This window comes from Phyllostomus hastatus, unplaced genomic scaffold, assembly GCF_019186645.2.
Source record: "Phyllostomus hastatus isolate PE091 unplaced genomic scaffold, TTU_PhHast_1.1 phas_contig_80, whole genome shotgun sequence".
Classification (NCBI taxonomy): domain Eukaryota; kingdom Metazoa; phylum Chordata; class Mammalia; order Chiroptera; family Phyllostomidae; genus Phyllostomus; species Phyllostomus hastatus.
This window is the reverse complement of record NW_025333960.1, coordinates 29,494,485-29,518,271: the sequence shown is the minus strand read 5'-3', so window position 1 is coordinate 29,518,271 and position 23,787 is coordinate 29,494,485. Positions and strand designations below refer to the sequence as shown.

Sequence of the window (23,787 nt, the reverse complement as noted above, 5' to 3'; positions counted from 1 at the left end):
CCCCTACCTTAGAGGGAGCGACCTCTCCACCACCTTATGCTATGGATAACCTAAAGCCACCAGCTGAGGAAAAACCCAGCCCTGCAGGACATACTAGAAGTGGCGCTTCTTATCTCCCTACCACCTCTGCACTCCTACCCTTGAGGGAGGTAGCAGGCCCTGAAGGTGCTATAAGGGTACAAGTGCCATTCTCTATAACTGATTTACAACAATGTAAAGACAGGCTAGGGAGTTTTTCAGAGGACCCTTCACGTTTCACTAGTAATTTCCAGACTCTTACTCTAGCATTCAGTATGTCGTGGAGGGATTTGTACATAATTCTGACCACCTGCTGTTCCCCAGACGAGAAACAGCGGATCTGGGAGGAGGCTCGTAAGTATGCAGATCAGCTGCATACCCAGAACCCTGGCACTAACCAGCCAGCTGCCCAAGCTGTCCCGGACCAGGAACCTAACTGGGAATACAATACTCAGGCAGGGATCCGGAGTAGGGATGCAATGATAGATTGCTTACTGGCAGGAATGAGAAACTGCATCAAGAAACCTGTGAATTATGAAAAGGTTAGGGAAATCTTTCAGGGCAAGGAAGAAAACCCAGCTCTCTTCAGAAACAGACTAGTAGAAGCCTTCCAAAAATATACAAACTTGGACCCTTCATCCCCGGAGGGTCGAATCTTGATAGGGCAGCATTTTATAATTCAATCTGCCCCTGATATTCGCAGGAAGCTTCAGAAATTACAAATGGGCCCGTAGACCCCCTTAGATCAGCTCATGGATACAGCCTTTTCAGTCTTTAACAATAGGGATTTGGAGGAAAGAAAACAGGGAAAGAAGGAAAGGGAGAGGCAAGCAGAGCTCCTTGCACTAGCCTTTAGTAGTGCCATTGGCGGAAACCAGCCCCATCAGGGGGAGCTCGGGAGGCGGCAAAAGGATCAGACCTGTTATAAGTGCAAGCGCCCCTGGACACTGGTCAAAGAACTGCACTCAGCCACCTCCGAGGCCCTGTCCTCTATGCAAGAACTTCAGTTCTGATCCCTGGCACTGGAAGGTAGACTGCCCCCCGTTCCCATAGTGGAAAGGGGGTCATCTCCCAAGGCCATGGCTACTCTTGAGGACTGAAGGTGCCCGGGGAACAGGTCGGCCCCCAGGGAATACTCCATATTCCCATCTCTACTGAGGAGCCCTGGGTAACTCTAGATGTGGCAGGTAAGAAAATCGACTTTCTTGTTGATACAGGGGCCACTTACTCTGTCCTTAACTCTTACTCTGGACCTCTTTCCTCCAAATCAGTTAAGGTAATGGGGGGTCGAAGGAAATTCTAAGGCATATTTTTTATACATTCCCTATCACTTGCCAATTTGAGAGTCGAATATTCAAACACTCCTTTTTAATTGTTCCTCAGTGCCCTATTCCTCTGTTAGGCCGGGACCTTTTAGCTCAGATGGGAACCATCTTGTTGTTCCCTGAAGTGCCATTTGAGTTAAGTAAGGTGATGATAATCAGTAGTGTTCGAAATCAGGAAGAAATCCCAAGTTCAGTTCTGGATGCAGTAAACCCACTAGTTTGGGAGTCAGGGATTCCTGGAAGAGCAAAGACTGCATTACCGGTTAAAATCCAGTTAAAATGAAAATGTCTTTGTTGTTTCTATTAACCATTCTCTACTCGCCTGCACCCTGTATAACGGAATGGGATGAAAATTTTCTAGTGAATGCTTCTCGAACCTTAGCAGCAGGAGAAAACCTGGCCCAATGTTGGATATGTCATCCTAACCCGGAAACTCCTTCCAGATATAATACTCATATAAAAGCCTACCCAATAGCTAATGAATCCTTAATCAGTGCTTTGAATTCCTCTGCCAATTACACGTGTTCCTCTTTTTCTTTAAGAGTCACATGGGAGCGAAATCCTCCTTTGTGTTTCCGTATGACCCCACTAGAATTAAAGCCATTTAATTACTCCAGCACCTCTCTTAAGTGCAACAGTACGATGGGATGTACCCCATGTTATAATAATACTCATACAAGGGCCATTGACCCATTTAAAGCCCTGGCTTCTCTTTCAAGTTCCAGCTTTCTAGAGAATCATTCTGAGGAAGAAATTTTCAAACCTTTAAATTGGTCACATATAGTATGCTACCCGAATTATGATTCTAACTGTATTCCTAATAGTACCCATTGTTGCTTTGACAAAACTCACAATGCAGATACAAACGATACTTCTAAATGTGTTACTTGGAAATTAAACCAATCTCTTCAAGGAGTATTAGCAAAATTTCTACCACCTCCTGCAGGGGGGAAAGATCAAGGAAATAACTTAGGCCCTTTTAAGGACTGCCTTTCCCCCCTTGCCATATGCCCTCCTTAACAAATATAACTCCACTAATGCCACAGTTATTGCAGCACCCCCGGGGCTTGTCTGGCTATGTGGGACTCCCAATAACTGGCTAACGGATCATTCAGAACTTCAAGAAGCTATTGCTTATACTCATCTCAGCAACTCTAAACATGGGGGGTGACTGTACCTTAGGGACCTTGGCACCCCAAGACCTTACTGTTATAAATATAACCATGGGTCCTGGGAGTCCATCTCTCAGCAGAAAAAAACGAGCTTTTGGTCTAGTAGTGGCTGGAGCTGCTGCCACTATAGCCGCTGCAGCCCCCTGGGGAGGTTTCGCCTATCATGAGGCCACTCTAAGGGAACTCACTAAGATTATAGAAGAAATCTCCAAAGATACTGCTGGTACTCTAGCTGGACTCTCAAGATCAGTAGACTCATTGGCAAATGTAATCATGGATAACCGCCTTGCCCTTGACTATCTTCTAGCAGAACAAGAAGGGGTATGTGCTGTTATCAATAAAACCTGCTGCACCTATGTAAATAACTCTGGAGTGATCGAAACTAACATAAAGAAAATTTATGAACAGGCAGAATGGCTACATAAGTATAATCAACAGGGCCAAGGGATTAAGGAAGCCCTGACCTCCTGGTTCCCTGGCTTAACATGGTTATTACCCTTCTTAGGGCCCTTAATAACACTGCTGGTTTTACTACTTTTAGGACCTTGCTTATTTAATCTACTTGTTAAATTTGTTTCTTCTAGACTTAAGCAGTTCCATGTCAAACTGATGACGCTCCAAGGTTTCCAACCAATCCCTGAGAACGATGTTGAAGCTGACCAACATACAGCATCTGCGGTGGCCTCAGGAATTCCTCTTCAACCCCTAGATAGAATAGGGCGAGAGTTCCGTGGTTCTCAATAGGCAGGGTCTACTGTCCAATCTAAGCCTGAAGCAGCTATGGAAGACGGATCTTCATCCTTCAACAACCCCAAAAAGATTTTTGAGAACCATGTCTCTCAGGGGGAAGTTGAGGCAGGAGGTAGTCAGGAAGGAAGCTCCAGAGGCCCCGCAGGGCTGAGGTAGAAAACACCTATACATGACAAAGACCCCCTAAGACGGGTTGTTCCTGTTTTCTGGGAGAACTCTGAATCATAGAATGCGCCTGCGCGCTACTCCCTGATTCATTATAATATCATTATAATGAAATAACATTGTGGGACTCCCTTCTCCAGTAGCCAATCAAGAAAGTCATGGGAAACCACGCATGCGCAGTAGCTTTGAAATCCAACTCCTTGTACCTGCGCAGGAAAAGCCCGCCAAAGACTAGCAGGGGGCTTCTGCCCCCTATAAGAATAGAATCCCCCAGCCCACGTGCCCTTTTTTTTCCTCTGCTCAGAGCTGGCTCACTCCCGTGTCCTGTGGTATGTACTATCACTTAATAAACCTCCCCTCTTTCTTTATGCTATAAACTTTGTGTGTTCGGTTCAATTCTTTGTTCTCGATCACTAAGAACCTGGTTACCTGTGCACACCTGTGACACCTCGGCCCACCACTGTCACGGGCAAGACCCTGCAGCTGCACCAGGTAGCCTTCTCTTCGAAGCTACTACCCGCCGGCCCGTATGTCCGCCGGTCCAGCCTTTCTTGCATTTGTCCGCTTGCCCACCCACTCATCCGCCCTAGCGCCCACTGACGCTTTAAGCACTTGCCGGCGCTTTTTGTGTGCTAAGCCACAGGCGAAGGAATCGGAGGTGCACTGACGGAGTCTTCTCACGCAGCCGAAGCTCGCTCCTGAGTCGGGTCTCAGCCCTTCGTCTTGACTTACCAATGTAGCTTAAATGATTTATCACTGAGTACTTTCCGCTTTGTAGTTCTAATCACTATTAAATTAGGCAATTAATATCTCCTTTTTAACGACCCGCTTTCCTTACTATTTTAAGTCTGTAATGCAAGGCCACGGTATCATTTACAGCTCCACTCAGCGTCTAGCATAGTGCCTGCACAAACTAGGCACTCAATAAGTATTGTTAAATGTGTGAAAAACAGGCCCTCTTTGAAACGACCCTTGGTTTGGTGGGGAAGGCAGACAAGAAAAGGCAGTTGAGAGCACACATCTAAAAGTATGGACTCTGGAATCACACCTTTTGGTTTCAAAATAGCCCAGACTACATCACTTACAAGCCACATGACCCAGTGCAAATTGCATAACTTCTCTGTTTCTCTTGGGTAAAACACTGGATATAGACAATAGAGAACTGTGAGGATGAAATGAAGATGCTTAAAGCAGGTAGACAGTGCTTGAGTCTATAATAAAGGCTCGATTAGTGGTTTTTTGTTACAATTAAATAAGCAAACAATGCAGATACATTTTTTTAATGACAACTGTGTGGCAGCAAGCAGCATTGTTCAAAAGTGCAGGGGAGGTACCCTCTGGGTTGCTGGCTGGAACCGGGAAGGCTGTCTGCAAGCTCAGTGCCTTCTGGCCCCTGAGTGTTAGGCAGCTGGGTTCCCTCTACAGCTCCATAAACAATTTAACACTGAAATGCAAGACTTCGGTCCAAAGCTGTCCACTTACGCCCCCTGATAAGCCTGGTGGATTTAGGACTAACCTAGGGAACTCTGATGTGCAGGAAGGTGGACAAGTGAAAGAGAAGGAACAGACAATGCTTTATGTTGAAAGCTTCCTTTCAGCCACACACACTATGGAGGACAAGTTGATGAGGCATAATATTTATAATACGAATTGAATAATATCACAAACCTATTGAAATTAAAAGGGAAGATACACAACATAGGGCAGTGATTGCTAAGTAAAAGGTACACATCAATGTGGTGCAAACTGGTAAATGCCACATACACATCGATGCACGGATCTAGTGATGCCTTGTCATGGGACTTCTTAAATGTCAGTTGTCACATAATAACTAAAGAAATGTATTTAGCATTTTTCTTATACTTAAAAAATGTAAGAAGAAAATTGCCTCAAGTTTCTCTATGTTTAGGTGTGTATGGAGCATCTCTTAAATCTAGCAAAGCACAGTTAAGGAAATGCTGTTTAGTCGGCATCTCAAAACTCTTCTTCATATGCTCAGTAAATACCACCATCTTTTCAGCCACCAGAGCCAGCCAGAAACTTGAGTCCTTGGTTCCCCTCTCTTCCAAATCTTCACTCCGTGTGTCTCTAAGTCTTGTCAAATCTCCCATTTTAATATCTTTTGGCTCACTTAGCTCCAACCCTCATTGCCCAAAAGCTTGCTACAGAACCCTTCCCTGTCTGTGCGCCATACCATTCTCCGGGTAGGTAGACAGACCCTCCAGCTTTGGGGATCAAGTGCAAACTGCACTACAATGTCTCAGAGCCCTGGTGGCCTGGCTCTTCCTCTGTAGGTTTGTCCTCTCACCATTCCTCAAGTCTGTCCCCAGCTGTGGCCCAGGGTTATTGTTTTTTCTTTAAACCTGGCTGTTCAAACAGAAGCACGTGTGGCAGTTGCTGAAGCTCCACCCATGGAGAGCCTGACTCACTGAATCTGTTGTGGGGTTCATGCTCCATGCCTGATTCTGAGCCATCGCCAGGGGTGACGACCACTAGTCTGGCCTCCTGAAACCATCTGTAGTGTCTTCATCAGTCACATCCTCTCACCTGCTCTTCTCTGCCCGAATGATCTTCTATGTCTTCACCTGCTCACTTGTATCAGACTCTGCTGAGGTGTCTTCCCCAGGTAGGCAGCTCTCCTAGGTCTTAGTTGTCTTTCTCTGTGCTATCTTTTTGCTTTCCTCTATCCTTGATTTATCACACTGTTTGTCTGTTTACCTGTTTACCTGTCTGTCTGTTTACTTCCCACACGAAATAAACTAGGAGTCTTTGGGGACAAGCTATTTATTTATCCTCACCTGAGGATATATGTATTGATTTTAGAGCAATAGGAAAGAGAGAGGGAGAGAGAAAGAGAGAGACAGACATCAATGTGAGAAACATTATTGGTTGCCTCCCATATGTGTCCTGACTGAGGGCTGAACTTGAACCTAGTTGTATGCCCTGACCAGGGATTGAACCTGCAACCTTTTGGTGCATGGGATGACGCGCTAATCAACCGAACCACCTTGCCAGGGCGAGGACAGGCCTTTTAATCCTGTGAGTCCTGTCAGGACACTGCCTAGCACATAGCTCAAGTATTTGTTGGAATAACGGATGAAGGAATCCATTCCTCTCTTCTTTGTGCTGTCTCAGAACCTTGACTTAAAGTCAAGAATATTTCTTCCTTTTTTGTACATCCCCCCTGGCTTTTCTCCATGACAGCATTAACCTATTCTGTAATAATAACAGCAAGTGCTTCAGAGTTGGGCAACCTCAAGTTCATGACTTGACTTCGTTGTTTACGAGATTGAGGCCTTTGGCAGATTACTTAATAAGATACTAAACTCAGTTTCCTCACCTGTAAAATGGAGATGATACTATCTGCTGTATAGTATTATTGTCTAGCCCGAATAAAATAGCATTTGTAAAGTGCCTGGAAGATAGGAGGTGTTTATTAAGTGCAGATTCCCTTCTTCAGAGCGACACTGTGGCGGGACAGCAAGAGCTGAATGTTCTGGTTGCAGAGCCCGGTTCTGCTGCTTGTTGGTTGGGTGTCTTTGGCCAGCCCATGATTCTCAGTAGCCTTTTTAGGAAAATGGGCATAATTATAATTTTCCTTATTGAATTGTTAGGGAAATTATGTAAGATTTATGTTAGGTATGCAGCTAGTGCTTGTTGTCCAGTAAATGCTTAATAAAATGGCGATAATTATTCTGAGAAGTAATAATATACTACAGTATTTTTCCTGCTTTCTATGATCTGTAAGTACTACTTATTATCCCCTATGGTTGTCCCTAACACTATTTACTAAAGATTGAACTGGTTTTGATCCTGAAAAAAATCCTGCATCATCTGTAAGTGTATTGTTTATACAGAGGCTTCCTTTCAGTCAGTTTTCTTTACAGCACCACACTCCCTGGCAACCAGTCTTCAAAACCTGTATTTATATTCTAAGCACATTTTCCCCCTGTGTAACATTAGCATCGCTCCCCTCAGGAGCTCCCTGAGGAACTGGAATTCGGAAGGAATCTCTCAGACACAGATCTCCATCCCCTCCCTAGGTCAACTGCAAACCCTTTCCAGGTGTCTCTGCCCAGAGTGTCAGGGCACACTGCAGCTTTGGCCTACCGTGCTCCAAGAGTATGAGGACTTAAAACTGTGAAGGTTGCAGAAGAGAATTATGTTTGGGGCAGGTCTTTAGCCTTCAGGAAAACCTGCTGCCAGTGGTCAGGCAGTTTGGTTACTCTCACTCCCCTGGGCCCAGGAGGCTCTGAACAGGCTCCGGGAGCTGTGCTGTCTGTGGCTGAGGCCGGAGGTGTACACCAAGAAGCAGATCCTGGAGCTGCTGGTGCTGGAGCAGTTCCTGGCCATCCTGCCAGAGGACCTGCAGGCCTGGCTGCGAGAGCACCGACCGGAGAACGGAGAGGAAGCCACGACTATGCTGGAGGAGCTGGAGAAAGAGCTTGATGGGCCAGCAGAGCAGGTAAGAAGTTGGTTTTTGTTTGCTTGTTTTAGTTGTTGCAAGTTAATGGGGAAGCCAGTGTGAATGGCCTTGACTTGGTTATTGGAGAATTGTATAACTTTTGTCTTTTGGATTATTATTTGTCTCCTGGGATCAGGCCACTAGGGCTTTTAGTCCTATTGTTTTCTGTCTCATCATTTGAATGAGTTTCTGACTCCAGCTGACCTGCCCTGTTCTTCTAGGGGTTTTTCTCTTATACATCCTTTGAATCATAGTGCTGGTACTTGATTATTCCTAGGACACAGCTCATAGCCAAGGAATGATGGAGAAGGAAATGGCATCCTCAGGAGCACTGAAGTCTCTGAGTATCCAGCTCCAGCCCTTGGAGAATCAGTGTCAGTGCAAGAGTGAGACTCAGGAGCCCCAGGCTTCCCATGAGAGAGGTGAGGAGCCACAGGCCATTCGGAGGTGAGGATGGAGGTGAGGGCTCTCGTCTGTGACATGGTTCGTTTTCTTAATGACAGTCACTTGCCATGATCATTAAGTATTGTGGAAAGTCCCCCTTGACTAAAAATATTCTTCCATTGTTTCTGCCAAGAATCTGAAATTCCAGTGTAATTTCTAACTTTGGTTTAAGAATTAAGGTCTCTAATAAAATTCTCTAATAACATCCATAATATTTAAAGACCAACATTCTTTTACTGTTCTTGCCCCACTGGCATGGAGATGAATAATGTATCAGTAACAGAAACCACATCTTGAACAGGCAAAGTATCATATTAGGAATTATTAACTATCATTAGGGATTAATCACTAAGGGATAAAAAAACTCTAGAGAATACAGGAGTAATACATATAGGGAGTCTCTAGGGCCGAGGCAGAGCACCCAAGGAGGGAACAAATCTGCAAGAGGGTGCAATTAACACCTGAGAAAGTCTGATTCCTCTGCTAAGATGTTCTGATTTCCCTTCCAGACACTGTTGCTTCTGAAGGCTTGGTGACCAAAGCTGCTGTGGTAAGAGGAGTGGTGAACTTGGCGGGGAGGCTTGTGTCCAAAGGTTGTGGGATTATTACTGAGTGAGGGCAAGCAGAAGTCTGAAGGCTTCATATGGATAGAGGGTTGCCTTTTCTTATAATGACAATCACATGATTTCATGTTCTTAATATCATTTAATACTTGTTTTCTTATTGTGAATTAATTGTAAATGTTGATAATACAGAAAATGAGAAAGTATAAATCACCCACAATCCCACTCACTACCCACAGGAACATTGTTATCATTTGGAATTCTATTAGTTTTTTTCTTTTTTATCCTAACCTAATATTTTTTGGTAAAATCTTGTTTGGTAAATCAATTTTAGTAACTGATTTTAACATTTATAGTTCAACTGTTTAGCATTACAATGTAATGCAACGTATATTGTAATAAAGTTTGACTTTTAAGTTTTGATTTGAAATTATTCGTTCAGGAGTAGGGAGCACAATAGCACGAATGGAGGTGTGCTGGGAGACTCGGGAAGGAGTGTGGGAAGAAGCCAGGGGATTGGTGTTCTTAGCTTTCATTCCCTGGGCCAAAAAGTGTCTGCAGATTGACAGTCCCTGGGGCACCAGTTCAGCAGCTGAAGTCACAAGTAGCCTCTTGAACACACACACACACACACACACACACACACACACACACACCTCTGGGCCCACCAGAATCAGGACGCTTCTTCACCTCTGGGAGCAAGAGCCTGGGCGACTGCCATGGCCTTCCCCTCCTCTCAGCAAGTCCTCAGTGGAAATGCTTGTGCAGGACAAAAAGACCCATGGCCCTTTAGATGCATGATCATTGTGTCAACCAAGACAGCTGCCAGCGACAGAGTTTGAGTAGCAATATCTGGTTCAGGCCCATCAAAAGCAGGGGGTGGGTGGCTATAGACAGAGCCTGCCCACGGGGCTCACCTTTCCTCTTGACTTTGCAGAAATGCTCTCCAGATTAGTCCTCCTACATGGGAAATTAATGTACCTGGCAGTCCCCCTTTGTCTGAGGATTCACTTGATGGAGCAGGGAAGCAAAGATGTTCACAGGGGATCTTGGAGAGACCAAGGTCAGATTTGCTTAATTTCCAGTCCTCTCAGCTGGAGAGTGTTACCTGAAGCCTCTGGACATGAGGACGGAGAAGGGAAGAGATAGGAAACTCATAGCAAGCACCTTGTCTAAACTGCACATTATCTTTTTAAACCTGTGAATCTGTTGTGCAAGATTCATTTAAGGTAAACATTTGGGAGCAAGAGCCTGGGCGGCTGCCATGGCCTTACCCTCCTCTCTCAGCAAGTCCTCAGTGGAAATCCTCGTGCAGGAAAAAAAGACCTGTGGCCCTTTAGATGTGTGATCATTGTGTCAACCAAGACAGCTGCCAGTGTCCCCCCCCCACCCACTTCCTGGCCTGCCTGTATGCCAAACAAGGCCCCAAGCAGAAGGGAAAGGCATGAATCCTTGACACCTTTTCTCCAACAAAGCTGGTGAAGGAAAAAACAATTACCTTTGACGTCTACCTTACACTGATGTCCCTTCTGTTTCATATGCAGAATGTTGAAGCTTTTTTTATTTTTATTTTTTTATTTTTACAGAGAGGGGAAGGGAAGGAGAAAGAGGGAAAGAAACATCAGTGTGTGGTTGCCTCTTGCATGCCCCAGGCTGGGGACCTGGCCTGTAACTCAGGCATGTGCCCTGGCTGGGAACTGAACCAGTGACCCCTTGGTTCACAGTCTAGCGCTCAATCCACTGAGCCACACCAGCCAGGGCAAAATGCTGAAGCTTTAACATAAGAGATCACTTACTTCAGCTCCTTTAAACTGAGGGTTCAGAATTGTGAGGTGACATGCTTATAGCTGCAGAATTAATGGACAAGAACTAGCAAGAACAAAGGTCTCCACTTCAAGGCTTATTCCCTTTCTCAACTATAAATCTCCTTCATGCAAACAGCTCCAATTTGCAGAGGTTTGTAATTTGCAGAAGACATTGAATATACATGAGTGTGAGGTGGCTATGTCTGCCATTGCCATTCACCAATGAGGAGTCACACATCAGAGTTAACAAGTAAGCTAATCTCTCCGACTTGGAAGGGATGGAGATGCTATGGAAACCATGTGCTTTTCTCAACTATCCTGGGCTTCCACTCTCTTCTATACCTTTTTCCTCTAATTTTAGTTTTCAATATTTATTGAAAAAATTTGGAAGACACAGAAAGCACAAGAAAAAAATTAAATCACCTATAATCTTACCACTCGAAGATCACCAGTGCAGCACTTTAAGTGTATAGTACTTCCAGTATTTTTAATGAATACATTTTCTACATGGAACCATAGTGTACATAATGGACTTTTATTTTTACTTAAGATATGAGTGCTTTGTCATTTAATATTAATCAGCATCACTTTTAACATCTTTTAAGACTTTGTATACATTCATGATGGTTTTTGAGGCATAAATTTACAGGTAGAACTTTAAAGTCAAAAGGCAATGCTTAAGGCTTCTGGTGTGGATTGCCTAAGACAGCATCTCCTTGCATCACACTTGCAACATTAGAGTCCCAATTTCCTTGAATTTTTGTTAGTTTTATTAGGGACAAAAAAATTGCCATCTCAACTCTTGCTTTAACATAGTTCATTTTTGATTCTAGCAAGGCTGAACACTTAGTGTCCATTGGCATTTATTCTTTTGTGATTTGCCTATTTAAGAAACATATTTTTCTGCTGTAACCTCTTCATGGGAAGACAGTACAGAGAAATGGCTCCACAGAAGAGTTCTGGATTCCTACTGCCTGGGCTCAAAGTCTATCCTCACCACTTTTTAGCTCTATGTTACTGGGTCAACCATAGTCCTAAGCCTCCATTTCCTTCTCTGTGAACTATGGGCTGTCTGAGAAATAACCAGTACATGTCAACAAAGCCCTGATTAAGTACCTGTCACATTTCCTATCAGTATGTGTAATAACTGTCTGCAGAGGATTATCTCCCTTTTGTAATATGTTGTATCATTCCTAGTTTGTCCTTTTTCATTTGCATCTTTCTCTGTGGAAGAAAACGAGAATTGAATAACTCTTACTATTTTGTTATATTTTACCATCTTTTCCAAATGATGCTATCCCTGTCTTTTTCCACACTCTCTCTAAGCATGGGCACATAGCCTGCTGCCTTTCCTTCTGGTGAGTGCATGCTTCTCTGTGTATGCCCCAGCTGGACCACCACTTTTCTCTCCATCCTCACGGATAGCTCTTTTCCTACGCACAGGATTCTGGATTCCCACAGATTTATTTTTGGTAAGGTGTGCTATAGCTCCAATCTGTTAGGTATTTTGAATAACATGTTTTTCTGTTGCTGACTAGCCTATACACCTTTCCACATTGCACTGAGAAGTACCAGTCTCAGGATACTTTTCCCACTGGGTCCTTCAGAGCAGGGTAGTCTCTGGATGGACCATGACTGTGTCTTTCTGTTGTTACTTCCCTGTAGCATTGTCTTTAACAAAATTCACGAAAGACTGTGAACACTGCTAATATAAAACAAAACTGAACACGCATGAGGTGCTTGGAGAGTAAGTTACAGACCCAGCAACTGACAAAATATTTTTTAGCACCTGAGCCCAAGGGAGTGCACTAGAACGGTGGGGCTACAGCTCCAGAAACAAATGATATGGTACCCATGCCAACAGCAGCTTTGACCAGAGCCTTGAAAACTGGGAGGAAGCTGGCAGTAGCTCTGTTACAGTCTTACGAACCAAAGACATCCTTATGTCTAGGAGAGGGGCATTTAGAACTCTGAAGACTCTTACCCTCTATGGCAGGCTCCGTCTGACTCCCTAACCCCACCTGCATGAAAGGTCTAGCCTAGCCTACAGGTAGGGCAAGAAAGCTCTACAATAACCCTTTCTCTGGGTCACCCCAGACGAACACAAAACTCTCCACCACCCGGTGGTCGAAGGACTCCAGGTTTTGTCTATTAAGAGACTTCACAAGCACGGCTTGAGAGATTCTGGCTCCATCCATACTTCTCTTACAGACCTGCCTCCACTTCAAAAGGAATACCACAGGAAGTGGCCTTTTACTGTTAACTTCTCCCATGTACCAGATTTTCTTTCTGACCTTTGTCTGTTGTTCCCTAGCCTGCCTACCTCCCATTCATCCTTCAAATCATTTATCCCAGAAGCCTTCCTTGACCCAAAGTTGGGTCAGGTACTCCTTAATGTCACGTAGCACTGATCAAACCAATGTCATCACCTGTTTGCCCTGTCCATTGAACTGTAGAGACTGTCTCCATTTTCTACTATACCTAGTTCCTGGCAGAAAACAGGTACTCAAAAATACCTGCTGGATAAATTAATTTGTATTCTTCTACCTCATTTCTGGCCTGCCCTGCGCTCCTTAATTCATTGGTGAAACTACCTCCCCACCAGTCTTGCTGTCCCGTTACTGTTAACTGATCAGTACAATTTTTGCATCCATGAGACAAAATGTCCCTCACCCCGTCCACACCATCCCACCAGCAGTAGGACGCAGTGACAGAGCCTGGGTTGCTCTACCCTCTTCGTGACATTCTCATGGAAAATGAGGTTTCAATGTAATAGTCCCATCTTTCCTATTTCCTGAGTAGTCCCAATGGTAAGAGGAAAGCTGGAAGCAACGATTCTTCCATCTGCTCTTCTGACTAGTCACAGGAAAAGCTTTCAAGGGACAATGTGCCTGTGCACTGGAAGTGCCGCATGGAGTTGGACTGACTCGAGACCTGGTAGTTTACAAGCTGCATGGGGTCTGGCTCAAAGAAAACCCTTTTGCCTAACGGAGATACAAATCTGACTGAAGTATTTACAATCGTCATTGTACTCACAAGTTACTTTACAGTGTGGACCCTCTGATGGCGCATAAGGACCGACCTGTGGCGGAAAGCCTTCCCACATTCGTTACATATATAAGCTTCATCCCCTGAGTGAATTCTCTGATGCTGAACAAGGGCTGAGCTCCTTTTGAATGTTTTGCCACATTCACTACACTGATAAGGTTCCTCTCCACTATGAATTCTCTGATGTCTGATGAGGTTTGAGCTCAAACTGAATGCTTTTCCACACTCATTACACTCATAGGGCTTCTCTCCGCTATGTATTCTCTGGTGGGTTATCAGCTCTGAGCTCTGCCTGAAAGCTTTTCCACACTCGTTACATTCATAAGGTCTCTCTCCTGTATGAATTCGCTGGTGTCTTATAAGCTTTGAGCTTTGGCTAAAGGTTTTCCCACACTCATTACACTCATAGGGTTTCTCACCAGTATGAATTCTTTGATGGATAATGAGATACGAACTTTGACTGAATGCTTTGCCACACTCATTACACTTACAAGCTTTCTCACCAGTGTGGATTTTCCGGTGCCTAATGAGAGCTGAGCTCTGATTGAAGGCTTTCCCACATTCACTGCATTCATATGCCTTCTCACCACTGTGTATTCTCTGATGAATAATAAGATACGACCTCAAACTAAAGGCCTTTCCACACTGGTTACATTTATAGGGCTTTTCTCCAGTATGGATTCTCTGATGTTGTGTTAGAGAGGAATGCTGTTTAAAGCTGTGCCCACATACATCACATCTGTAAGGCCTCTCTTCCATGGGAACTTTCTGATATGTTACAGAGTTTGCACTTAGAATCAAGCTTCTTTGAGGCTCATGATGGCCTATCTTTCCTAGAGATTTGTGTGTGAAGATTACTTGACTAAAACTGCCTCCTTGGACAGGGGATCTTCCTAATTTCTCCCCCGAAGCAGTTCTCTGCTGCCACTCTAGACTGCTTTCGTGTTCGCTAAATCCTCCAAATGAAAGTTCCTGGCAAAGTCCTGATTTTTTGCCCAAAATGTCCTTCTTTGTTGTCGATTCATTATTTTCACAATCTGAAATGATAATAGCAAAAAAGAGATTTTTAATTTCTCCAGTCACTCTCAGTACTCACTTTCTGTGGGAGAGAAAACAGATGCTTCTGCCCCTAAAAGATGTCACTGTCTGCATACAGGTTTTCTTTAGCTGGTCATATAATAGGACCCTTTCTCCTCTCCAATACTAGGGCCTACACCTACACTTTGCAGGTTATCCTTTCATGGCTGAGACTTCAAAGCATCAGTTACCTCCTTTCCTTTCCCAATATTTTCAATCTCTTTCTCTACTGTCTCCTTCCTGTTACCAGCATTTAAGTAAGCTGAAGTCTCGCTCATCTTTTAAAATTAAGCTCCTTGCCTATACATCTCCCTCATGAAACCTCATTCCCATTTAGAGCAAAGCTTATTGAAAGGGTCATCTGTACTCCATTCTGTAGTCTGGTTTCTGCCTCACCCATGTCAACCCCCCTCCCCCACCGCCCCATCCACTCTCATCAGGATCAGCAGCAACTTCATGGCTGCTTAATTTACTGGATACTTTATAGGTCTCACTTAGTTGGCTTCTCTGTAACACTGACACTGTGGACAACACCAGCCTTCTAGAAACTGCTGTTAGCCTAATTTCTATGGCTGTTCCTTCTTAGATTCAAGGCCGATCATTCAAACATGAGTTCTTTCAAATTTTGTTCTGGGCTCTCAAGTATCCTCACTCTACAAACTGTCTACCTCCTAGACTTCAGTGACTAATGTACTTATGTTATAAGCTAATTGGATCCCCAGTTCTATTCCAGTTTTTTCTCGTAAGCTCTAGACTCTCATATCCAATGCTAATTGGGCATAATACTTGTGACTATTTCACAAACACCAAAATGTCCTGAACTAAACACATCATCAACATGTTTTTTCCCCTGTGACGTTTTTTATTTATATGAATAGCACCACTATTAACCAAGCTGTTTAAGACTGTAACCTGAGTATCATCCACAACTGCTCTCCACATGCTGCACTTTTGATAACAACCGGCTACTGCAATGCAATTTCAGTACTGAGAAGCAGAAGCCAGCTTTGGTCTTCCCCACCTCTCATCGTAATACATCTTGACTTACTCACTGTGGCCGCTTGGATTACAACAGTCCCTAACAGGGCTCTATCCTTGCCTTCAAATGCACTCTCCACCTGCAACTAAATTTTTAAATGCATACCCCATCATGCCATTCCCTTGCACAACACTCTTCAACTGTCCCCCACTGCACTGCACAAACTAGTCAGAACGACATACAAGTTTTCACAATCTGGGTCCCATTTTTCTTTCCAGTTTCTCTTACCACCTCACCCCTATGAATTTCTATTCAAGTTAAATTAAATTATCTGCAGTTCCCAGAGTGGACTATAGTCTCTCACCTTCAGGAATTTGTGGCCTTTGTTTATGTGATATTGTAGTACAGGACATATATATATTTGCTCTTCATCCCCAGTTCCTGGAAGTTTTCAAAACCCTTGAAATTTCCTAAGTGAGCAAGTATCTTCTGTTATTCGTAATAAGCCCCTACCAACCATATCTGGGTTTATGCTACAGGCACCAACCAAGTGATAAGAGTTAGAACTCTCAGCCTCACCTCTGACCTTCTGGGAGAAGGGCTGGAGGTTGGGTTAGCTAATCACCAATGGCCAATGACTTAGTCAACTGTGCCCATGTAATGAAACCTCCATAAAAACCTTAAACAAAGGGGTTTCGAGATCTTCCAGGATGGTGAATGCATCCAAGTGCCAGGAGGAGAGTACCCCAAACTTCACGGTTACAGAAGCTCCAGCCCTCAGGACCCTTCAGGACTTCACTCTATATATGCTGATTCATTTGTATCCTTTGTAATAAACCAGTAATCATAAGTAAGGTGTTTCCCTGAGTTCTGTGAGCCACTACAGCAATTTATGAAACATGAGGAGAGGTTCATGGAACTGCCAATTTACCGGAAATCAGAACTGTGGGTAGCCTGGGACTCACTACATGCAGTTGGCATCCAAGGTAGGGGGCCAGTCTTATGGGACTAAAACCTTAACCTGCGGGTCTGCACTGATTCTGGGGAGTTATTGTCAGGACTGCTTAGTGTGAGGGAAAACCTCATACATCCGGTGTCAGAAGTGTTGAGAAATGGTTTTCCCTTTAGCTTGGGATACTCTTCTTCCCACCTATTTACCTTGCTTTTTCCTCCTTATAGTTCACGTCTTAGCTTAGATCTCTTTTCCTTCAAGAAGTTATACCTTGAACCTCTGCGGTTGGGTCAGGTGCCTTTCCATGTGCCCCCGAGTACCCAGTGCCTCCTGTTAGTCTATACTACACTACACTGAAATTGCCTTTTTGCTTGTCCACTAACCCATCCAGACCTGAAAGTTCTTGAACACAGAGACCCAGTGCCTGTCATCATACCAGGCATGCATTAGGACCCAGTTAGGATATATAATGAAGGGATAAATAAATAAATGACAGGGAAACTGACACAAGGAGGCCTGATTGCAATTCGTAAGTGTTGCTGAATACAAAGCTGCTAAAATGAGCACCCCCGGCCTAGAATAATAGAGGTGAAGCTTACATGTGACAGGTTTGTAAAGTGCCATTAATTCTACATCATCAAGGCCAGAGGCCTAACTGATAATGGTTCTCAGGTGATTATCTATTTCTTACCACTTTGGGGAGAAATGCAAGGGTCCCAAGGTTTCAGCTGTGTCTTTAAAGGCTGGATTTGGATGTTTAACTCTTGGGATGCTCCAAGACCTGTTAAATCCTTCCACGGTACTGCTGGTGCTTGTGGACTAGCTGGGACCTGAAATCAATAAAATACAGTTAGCACTATGAGAAAATCCCTGGGAAAATGCTTAGTAAAAAACTCCAGAAGTCAAGAAAGACATCTCCATAGGTGAGGGATAGGGGAAAAAGAATGATTTAAGGGTGGAGATGGGCATAGCCCCAGTAGATACGTCAGGGTTACGGTTCAGTAGAGATAAATTTTCATCCTACTGTTATGATGATGCCACATGCCCCAGTTTGTAAATTCCTTTTCCCACAACATATTGCATCTCCCTGTTCCCACCTGCTGTCCTGGATCATCAAATTCCCTCTCCAAATCCTCCAACAGAGTCACAGCTTCCTCGCCGCTTTTTGGACCATGTTGCTGAACCCAGACCTGCAGCTCCTCAGGCAGGATGCTCAGGAACTGCTCCAGCACCAGCAGTTCCAGGATCTGCTCCTTCGTGTGCAACTCTGGCATGAGCCACTGATAGCAGAGCTCCTGGAGTCGGCCCAGAGCCTCCCGGGGCCCAGGTGTCTCCTGGTAGCAAAACTTTCTGAATTGCTGGCGAAACAATTCTTGGCAGGATCGGGTATTCCCATTCTGCTTTAATTTCTGACCCCAGGAAAGGCTTTCTTCTACTTTCACTAGTATCAGTTCTTGTTCCTGAGGACTCTGAGGAACCAGGGTTGAAATTGCTCTGGATTCCACAGCCATTCTGGCCTGAAAGAGCTGTTCAAAAGAGCTCACTACAACTGGGTATGCTACTTCCCAGAAAGTCTTGGCGTAATCTCTTCTTTCCTGAAGGATACAAAAGCACTGTTAACTTAAAGCATTGAAAAAAATCTCTAAGAATTTATAATAAGAAACATCAGCCATCCCAGTAGCATATTGAAAGGAAGCAGGTATGAGATTGCAAATAAATAAGTGGCAAACTAAACATCATTCATGTCATTCACTGTCTCCTATTTTGTAGAATTTCTACCACTAATTCTATTAAGAAATCATTTTAGAAGCAAAACAATGCAATATTAACATGAATAACATACTGAGAAATTTCCTTTTTTATTCTCTTTCAATTTTCATTGAGGGGAAAAATCTGTCTTTAACATGTATGTAAAACATGCAGAACTCCCTCTTTAACATTTCAGACTTCCAAGAGTAATAGTATCTAGGTAGGACTTAATAATGCTGATTTTTAAAAAATTTTCAGTAATGTAACTATGGCAAAATAATGTTGACTCATTTAAGGTAGTAATAAAATGTTTTTAAAAATGCATATTAAACATTAGTTGATTAAAATGAAAACATTATTGGATAGTTGCCATTTGATCAATTAGGAAATTCAGTCACTGAATTTCTTCAGTGAACACTAAGGACCTTACTATGGGCTGTCATGAGCCAGGTATCAGGATACAAAGGTTTTTGCTCCTGAATAAATGAGTCTATCCAGGAATAACCAAGAAGTACTTATTAAATGCTTACCATGTGTTCAAAACCATACCAGATATATACACAGAAGCGAAAAGGTCAATCTCAGCTCTCAAAAAGCTTATAATATAATGGAGTAAACATTTTTAAAAAGTGAAATTGGCAACAAGTATGTATTAAGTTTTCTGACATAAATTAAACACGATATGATTTTAGGATGGAGGAATAGTGATGGGAGGGTATGCCCTTGAACTGGCAGGACAGTAAAATTTAACCCTAACACTACCGTCAACTTTAGAAATTAGTATACTGACGCTACAAAACTATAGTTTACTAACAGCTCGGCCGCGCTAGCTTTCCTACTTTTGTATCCAGGTTAAATCACAGCATTTGCAAAATCAGGGCGGCGGGTGAGTAAGTGCTCTTTCTGCTGGAAAGCGGGTGCTTGAGCGCTGGCCTCATTTGCATCCCCAAGACCCGAGCAGACACCGCCCCAACAAGGCTCCGCGACCTGGGGATGGGCAGGACGAAAGCGGGGCTCTTCCACCTCGCGCCCGCCGTCCGGGTTGCTCGCCCTCCTAGCCCTCCCTTTGCCTCGGGGCCCGCATCCCTCACCGCAAAGCCCACGGGTGACCAGGGAGCAGGCCGCCAACCCAGAGCGGCCAGCCACAAAGACCGGAAGCTCACCCCCGCAGCTTTCCGCTTGCAATTCCAGCAACCTCCGTTTGCCCCGCCCCGTGCTCACAGGCAGCCAATCAGCGCCATGAATCCTACTTTTCCCACCGCCTTCCCTCTGTGGCCGCAGGCCCCGCGGGGCACCAAACCCCGGGGTGGTTGCGCCGAGAGTTAGGGGTCCTTGAGAGAAGTACCTCCTGCCAATGCTGCCTCCTCCTGCCCATCTACCTCCTCGATGACTCGGTTTCCCGTCACTCCCGATTTATTCTCCGCCCATGTTTTAGAAAAGTATTCATATTTTCCTGTATTTCTAATGCTTTTCCAGTATCTCTGACAAAAGTAAACACGTGGGTAAACAGGCTGAATGAAAAGTAACACCCATGTATATTGCTGTTCTGTTCAACAGCTCTGTGCAGTAGCTATATTATCCCCATGTCACAGCCACAGATGCTGTCTGAAGTCAAGCAGCTTGTGACCAGAGAGGCTGGAGTCCCAGCAGTTCAAGGTCACTGTGGTTTCCCAGATTCTGCACCTTAACGTGAGATTTCCCCATTTTTCAATAGATTCTAGCTGGCACGAAGTCTTAGTATTTAAATTTTCTTTTGGCCATTTAGTAGGTGAAAAATGATGTCCTGTTGTTTTAAACTAATTAGCTTGAGGGTAGGGCATTTCCCCTCTCATGTTTATTGACCATTTATGGTTGTTCAAAGAAATGGCTCTTCCCAGTTTTAAAAATGGGGTGTCGCTACTTTTCTTTTATATGTGCCAGAATTTTTAAAAGGTTTTAAAAAGTGTATTTTTAGAGTGGGGAAAGAAACATCAATGTGTGGTTGTCTTTCACACACAGGTGCTGGGGACCTGGTCTACAACCCAGGTATGTGTACCTAGTGGGAATTGAACCAGTGACCCCTTGGGTCACAGGCCAGGGCTCAGTCCACTGAGCCACATCAGCCAGAGAATACCTCCCAGAGTTTTTTTACTTGCTAAGGATCTTGATTCATTTGTTGCTAACATTTCCCTTTTTATTTCTATTTAATTATTTTTTAAATGTTAGTATAAGATAACATAAATAAAAACAAATTCTCCTTTGTGAAGACAATTAAAACACATATTTGGGGAAACATTTATTAGCATGCAGAGCTATTTGTGACTTACTAAATCATCCTTAATCATTGTAAAATAACTACAGCAATTTTACAAAGCAAGAGAAGAAATAGTATTACCTTGTGTTTCAGTTATCTATTGCTGCACAGTGACCAAATTGGACTTACTAATAATAGCAGGTGTTCTGTTGCACCTGATTCTATGGTCAGGCATGCAGGCAGGGCTTACTAGAGATGACTAGTGCCCACTTTATCAGGTGTCAGCTAGTGTGGCTTCACTCCCATTGCTGTGCTCTTGGTGCTGCCTTTCATCTGGAGTTACCTGATTCTTCTCCATAATATATCACATCATTCAGGAATTTAGCCTAAGCCACAGGTGGCAAACACAAGGCCTACAGGCCATATCTGGCCCTCCACCTTGTTTTATACAGCCTGGCACCTTGTTTCTACCTGGTGGCAGTGTCGAGCTCTCGCTTAACTATTAAGGAGTTGGTTACATTTATACAGTCCTAAAATTGCATTTGGCCCTTTGAAGGCAACCTCAAGGCTGATGTGGCCCCTGGTGAAAATGAGTTTGACACCCCTGGCCTAAGCTTTCTTGCATGGTAGTTGGCTCCCAAGAGAATGAAGGAGGAAGGGAAAGAAGATACTAGTTCTCTTAAGGCTTAGGTCTGGAACTGGCATTGTATTATTTTTCTGAATTCTATTGGCAGAAGGAGTAGATTCATGGGAAAGGGAAATAGACTCCACTCTTTAATAGGAGGAGCAACTTGAACATAGGAAAAAAAATTAGCAATTTTCTTTGTTTCCAATCTACTATACCTTTTGTTATATTGAGAAGCCTACTACTTAGGAGTGGAACTGTTGAAAGGGAAAAGGAATGCTTTCAACGGTGGGAGGTAAAACCCTTACCAAATGTCCTTATTGTTTAAGCTTTTTCATTATCCCGCAGAGCTAGATGTATAAAGGTAAGGCCATTCCCAGTGTTGGTTAATTACCATGACTTGATGATATTGTCCAGGAACCAGATCCTTCCCCATTTTTGCTTCCCTTATGGTCCTAACACAGCTGTCTCAGTTCAGATTTCAGGTGATATCCAGTTGCAGCAAAAGGGAGCACCCTTATATTCTCCCCCTTTTTAAGAGGAAAACCTCTTAGCCCAACAGATTTTCCCCTCCTGTCTTATTAGGTTAAGCTGCTTCAACTGTCCATGCCTGTCACCAACAGGGAGTGAGGGGTGGTGGTGGGGTTGAGGCCTCCATAATGGACATATGCCAACTGAGCATTATATCCCAGAGCTGAGGAGAGGCCACCCTGTCCTGAAGGACAGTGACAATCAGGGGGAGGTGAACCAAATAAGGGTGTTAGGGATATAGGTTTCTAGTGCTTGACCCAAATGATGCCATCGTAGGAAGCAAGCTGTTCTCAGTGATTACCAGTTCACCCTGGGAGGCATGGGCCCATATGACCTAAAAAGAATCTTCTTATCCAGAAAAGTAGGCCAATTCATGTTGTTTGCTGCTTTGAATATACAGTGTTTATCAGGCAGGTGCCATCTGGCTACCTGCCACCTGCTTAATGAGCACATGCTACTTGGCTACCAACCACCTGCTTAATGAGCACATGGCACTTGGCTACAAGTCACCTGTGTTCCTGGAGGCTCTATAAAGCTGCATCCTCTTTGGGACACGAGAATTCACTCTCTTGCTGCGGCGCGGGTCTCTGCTTCTGTCTGTAAGTTTTCCAAATGAGCTTTAATTTTAGAGCTGTCGGTGTCTTTCTTAGTCTGTCAGCTCAATAGAGGTTGGTTTTAGCACACTTAGGACATTTTCCCAGCATAGGGTTATATTAAAAAGGAAGAAATGTTAAGGACAGAAAAAGAGAATAGATGGATGAATGTTGACTGGGTAATAGTAGCATTTACCTCAATAGATAATCTCATTTCTTACTTATGTAGGTAAGAAAGTGACACACTAGGAAAAGTTCAAACTCCTGTCATTCCTTATAAGGTGGTACATACTATATTTAAAATATAAATCAATTACTTAGTTGCAAGAGACTGAAGATTTAGAGCTAATTTCTAGGACTTGGTTCAACTTCCCATTAGAATAGCAACTAAATTCTTTTTAAGAGCCTGGACCAAAAATTCCTACTTACAAGGTGTCTTAGTCCTTTCGGGCTATTGAAACAAAAATACCATAAACTCAGTGGCTTGTAAACAATGGAAACTTATTTCTTGCAGTTCTGGTGGCTGTGAAGTCCGTGATCAAGGCACCAGCAGACTCAGTGTCTGGTGAGGGCCCACTTCCTGGTTCACAAACTGGTGATTGGTGAGTACAACCATTCAGTAAAGTTCAGCTGCTTGAATTACTGTATCATTCAATGGTGCCTTGCTTCCTGGTCTTCATGAAGTGAGATAATCTTACTGACAGTCTCTTAACCATAAGCCACTATTCAATAATAAAGGACAGAGAAAATGGCTTCTGATACTTAAGGGAAATGGATCATTCTCTCATTCAGCAAATAGTACTGAACATTAGTATACATGCAACACTGGTATGAGAAGTGAGGGATCCAAATGAAATCAAAGATGAGCTTCTTTATTTTACTTACCACTTGCAACTAGAGTATAAATTCCACAAGGGCAGGGGTTTTGCTTGTCCAGTGTTCCCTCTCCAGTGTGGCCCAGAATACAAATGTACAGGGGAGCACTGGAGCTGTTAAAGTGACTTAAAAAGGTGGCTCGGATACTTGCAGCCTACAGAAGCAAACCACACCCAAGCCAGAGATGGTACCAGTAAATGCCTCAGGTTAAGAGGTCGAAACTTAAGAACAACTAATCACAAATCACTAAGCTTTCTCAAATATGGCAACCACTTAAGCTATAGCCAAGCAATGATTTTTCCTTGCTATGCTCTGTAAAGCCTTTTTTCCCTTAGTTTCTGCTTGCTGAATGCTGCCTGTAGCTGTTTGCAGTTTGGTGCTGCCTGATTCCCGTAGATGTTTGCTCAAATAAACACT

At 43.8% G+C, this 23,787-nt stretch overlaps 2 protein-coding genes and 1 long non-coding RNA gene across 4 annotated transcripts in view; 2 read left to right on the top strand and 1 right to left on the bottom strand.

The window, feature by feature from the left end:
• Nucleotides 1-19,663, bottom strand: part of ZNF397 (zinc finger protein 397) — a 45,402-nt gene extending 25,739 nt beyond the window's left edge. The window contains exons 1-4 of one of the 2 annotated variants that reach the window (XM_045849705.1): nt 19,352-19,593; nt 17,861-18,358; nt 17,455-17,593; nt 13,755-14,792 (exon numbers count right to left, since the gene is read on the bottom strand). In XM_045849705.1, the coding sequence (XP_045705661.1) occupies nt 13,755-14,792; nt 17,455-17,593; nt 17,861-18,274 (1,591 nt within the window). In that variant the 5' untranslated portion in view covers nt 18,275-18,358; nt 19,352-19,593. The other variant, XM_045849703.1, reaches the window with a different exon arrangement.
• On the top strand, nt 7,427-10,212 carry LOC123826023 (zinc finger and SCAN domain-containing protein 30-like). The gene is made up of 3 exons (XM_045849706.1): nt 7,427-7,895; nt 8,173-8,317; nt 8,849-10,212. Exons 1-3 carry the CDS (start codon nt 7,851-7,853, stop codon nt 8,953-8,955), a joined length of 297 nt encoding a protein of 98 aa, XP_045705662.1. The 5' UTR covers nt 7,427-7,850; the 3' UTR covers nt 8,956-10,212.
• Nucleotides 19,664-23,070: 3,407 nt separating the features above from the next.
• The window catches only part of LOC123826458, a 50,135-nt gene continuing 49,418 nt past the window's right edge, over nt 23,071-23,787 (top strand). Inside the window, exon 1 of the long non-coding RNA XR_006787041.1 lies at nt 23,071-23,096. This is a non-coding gene — a long non-coding RNA (uncharacterized LOC123826458). The remainder of the gene's footprint in view (nt 23,097-23,787) is intronic.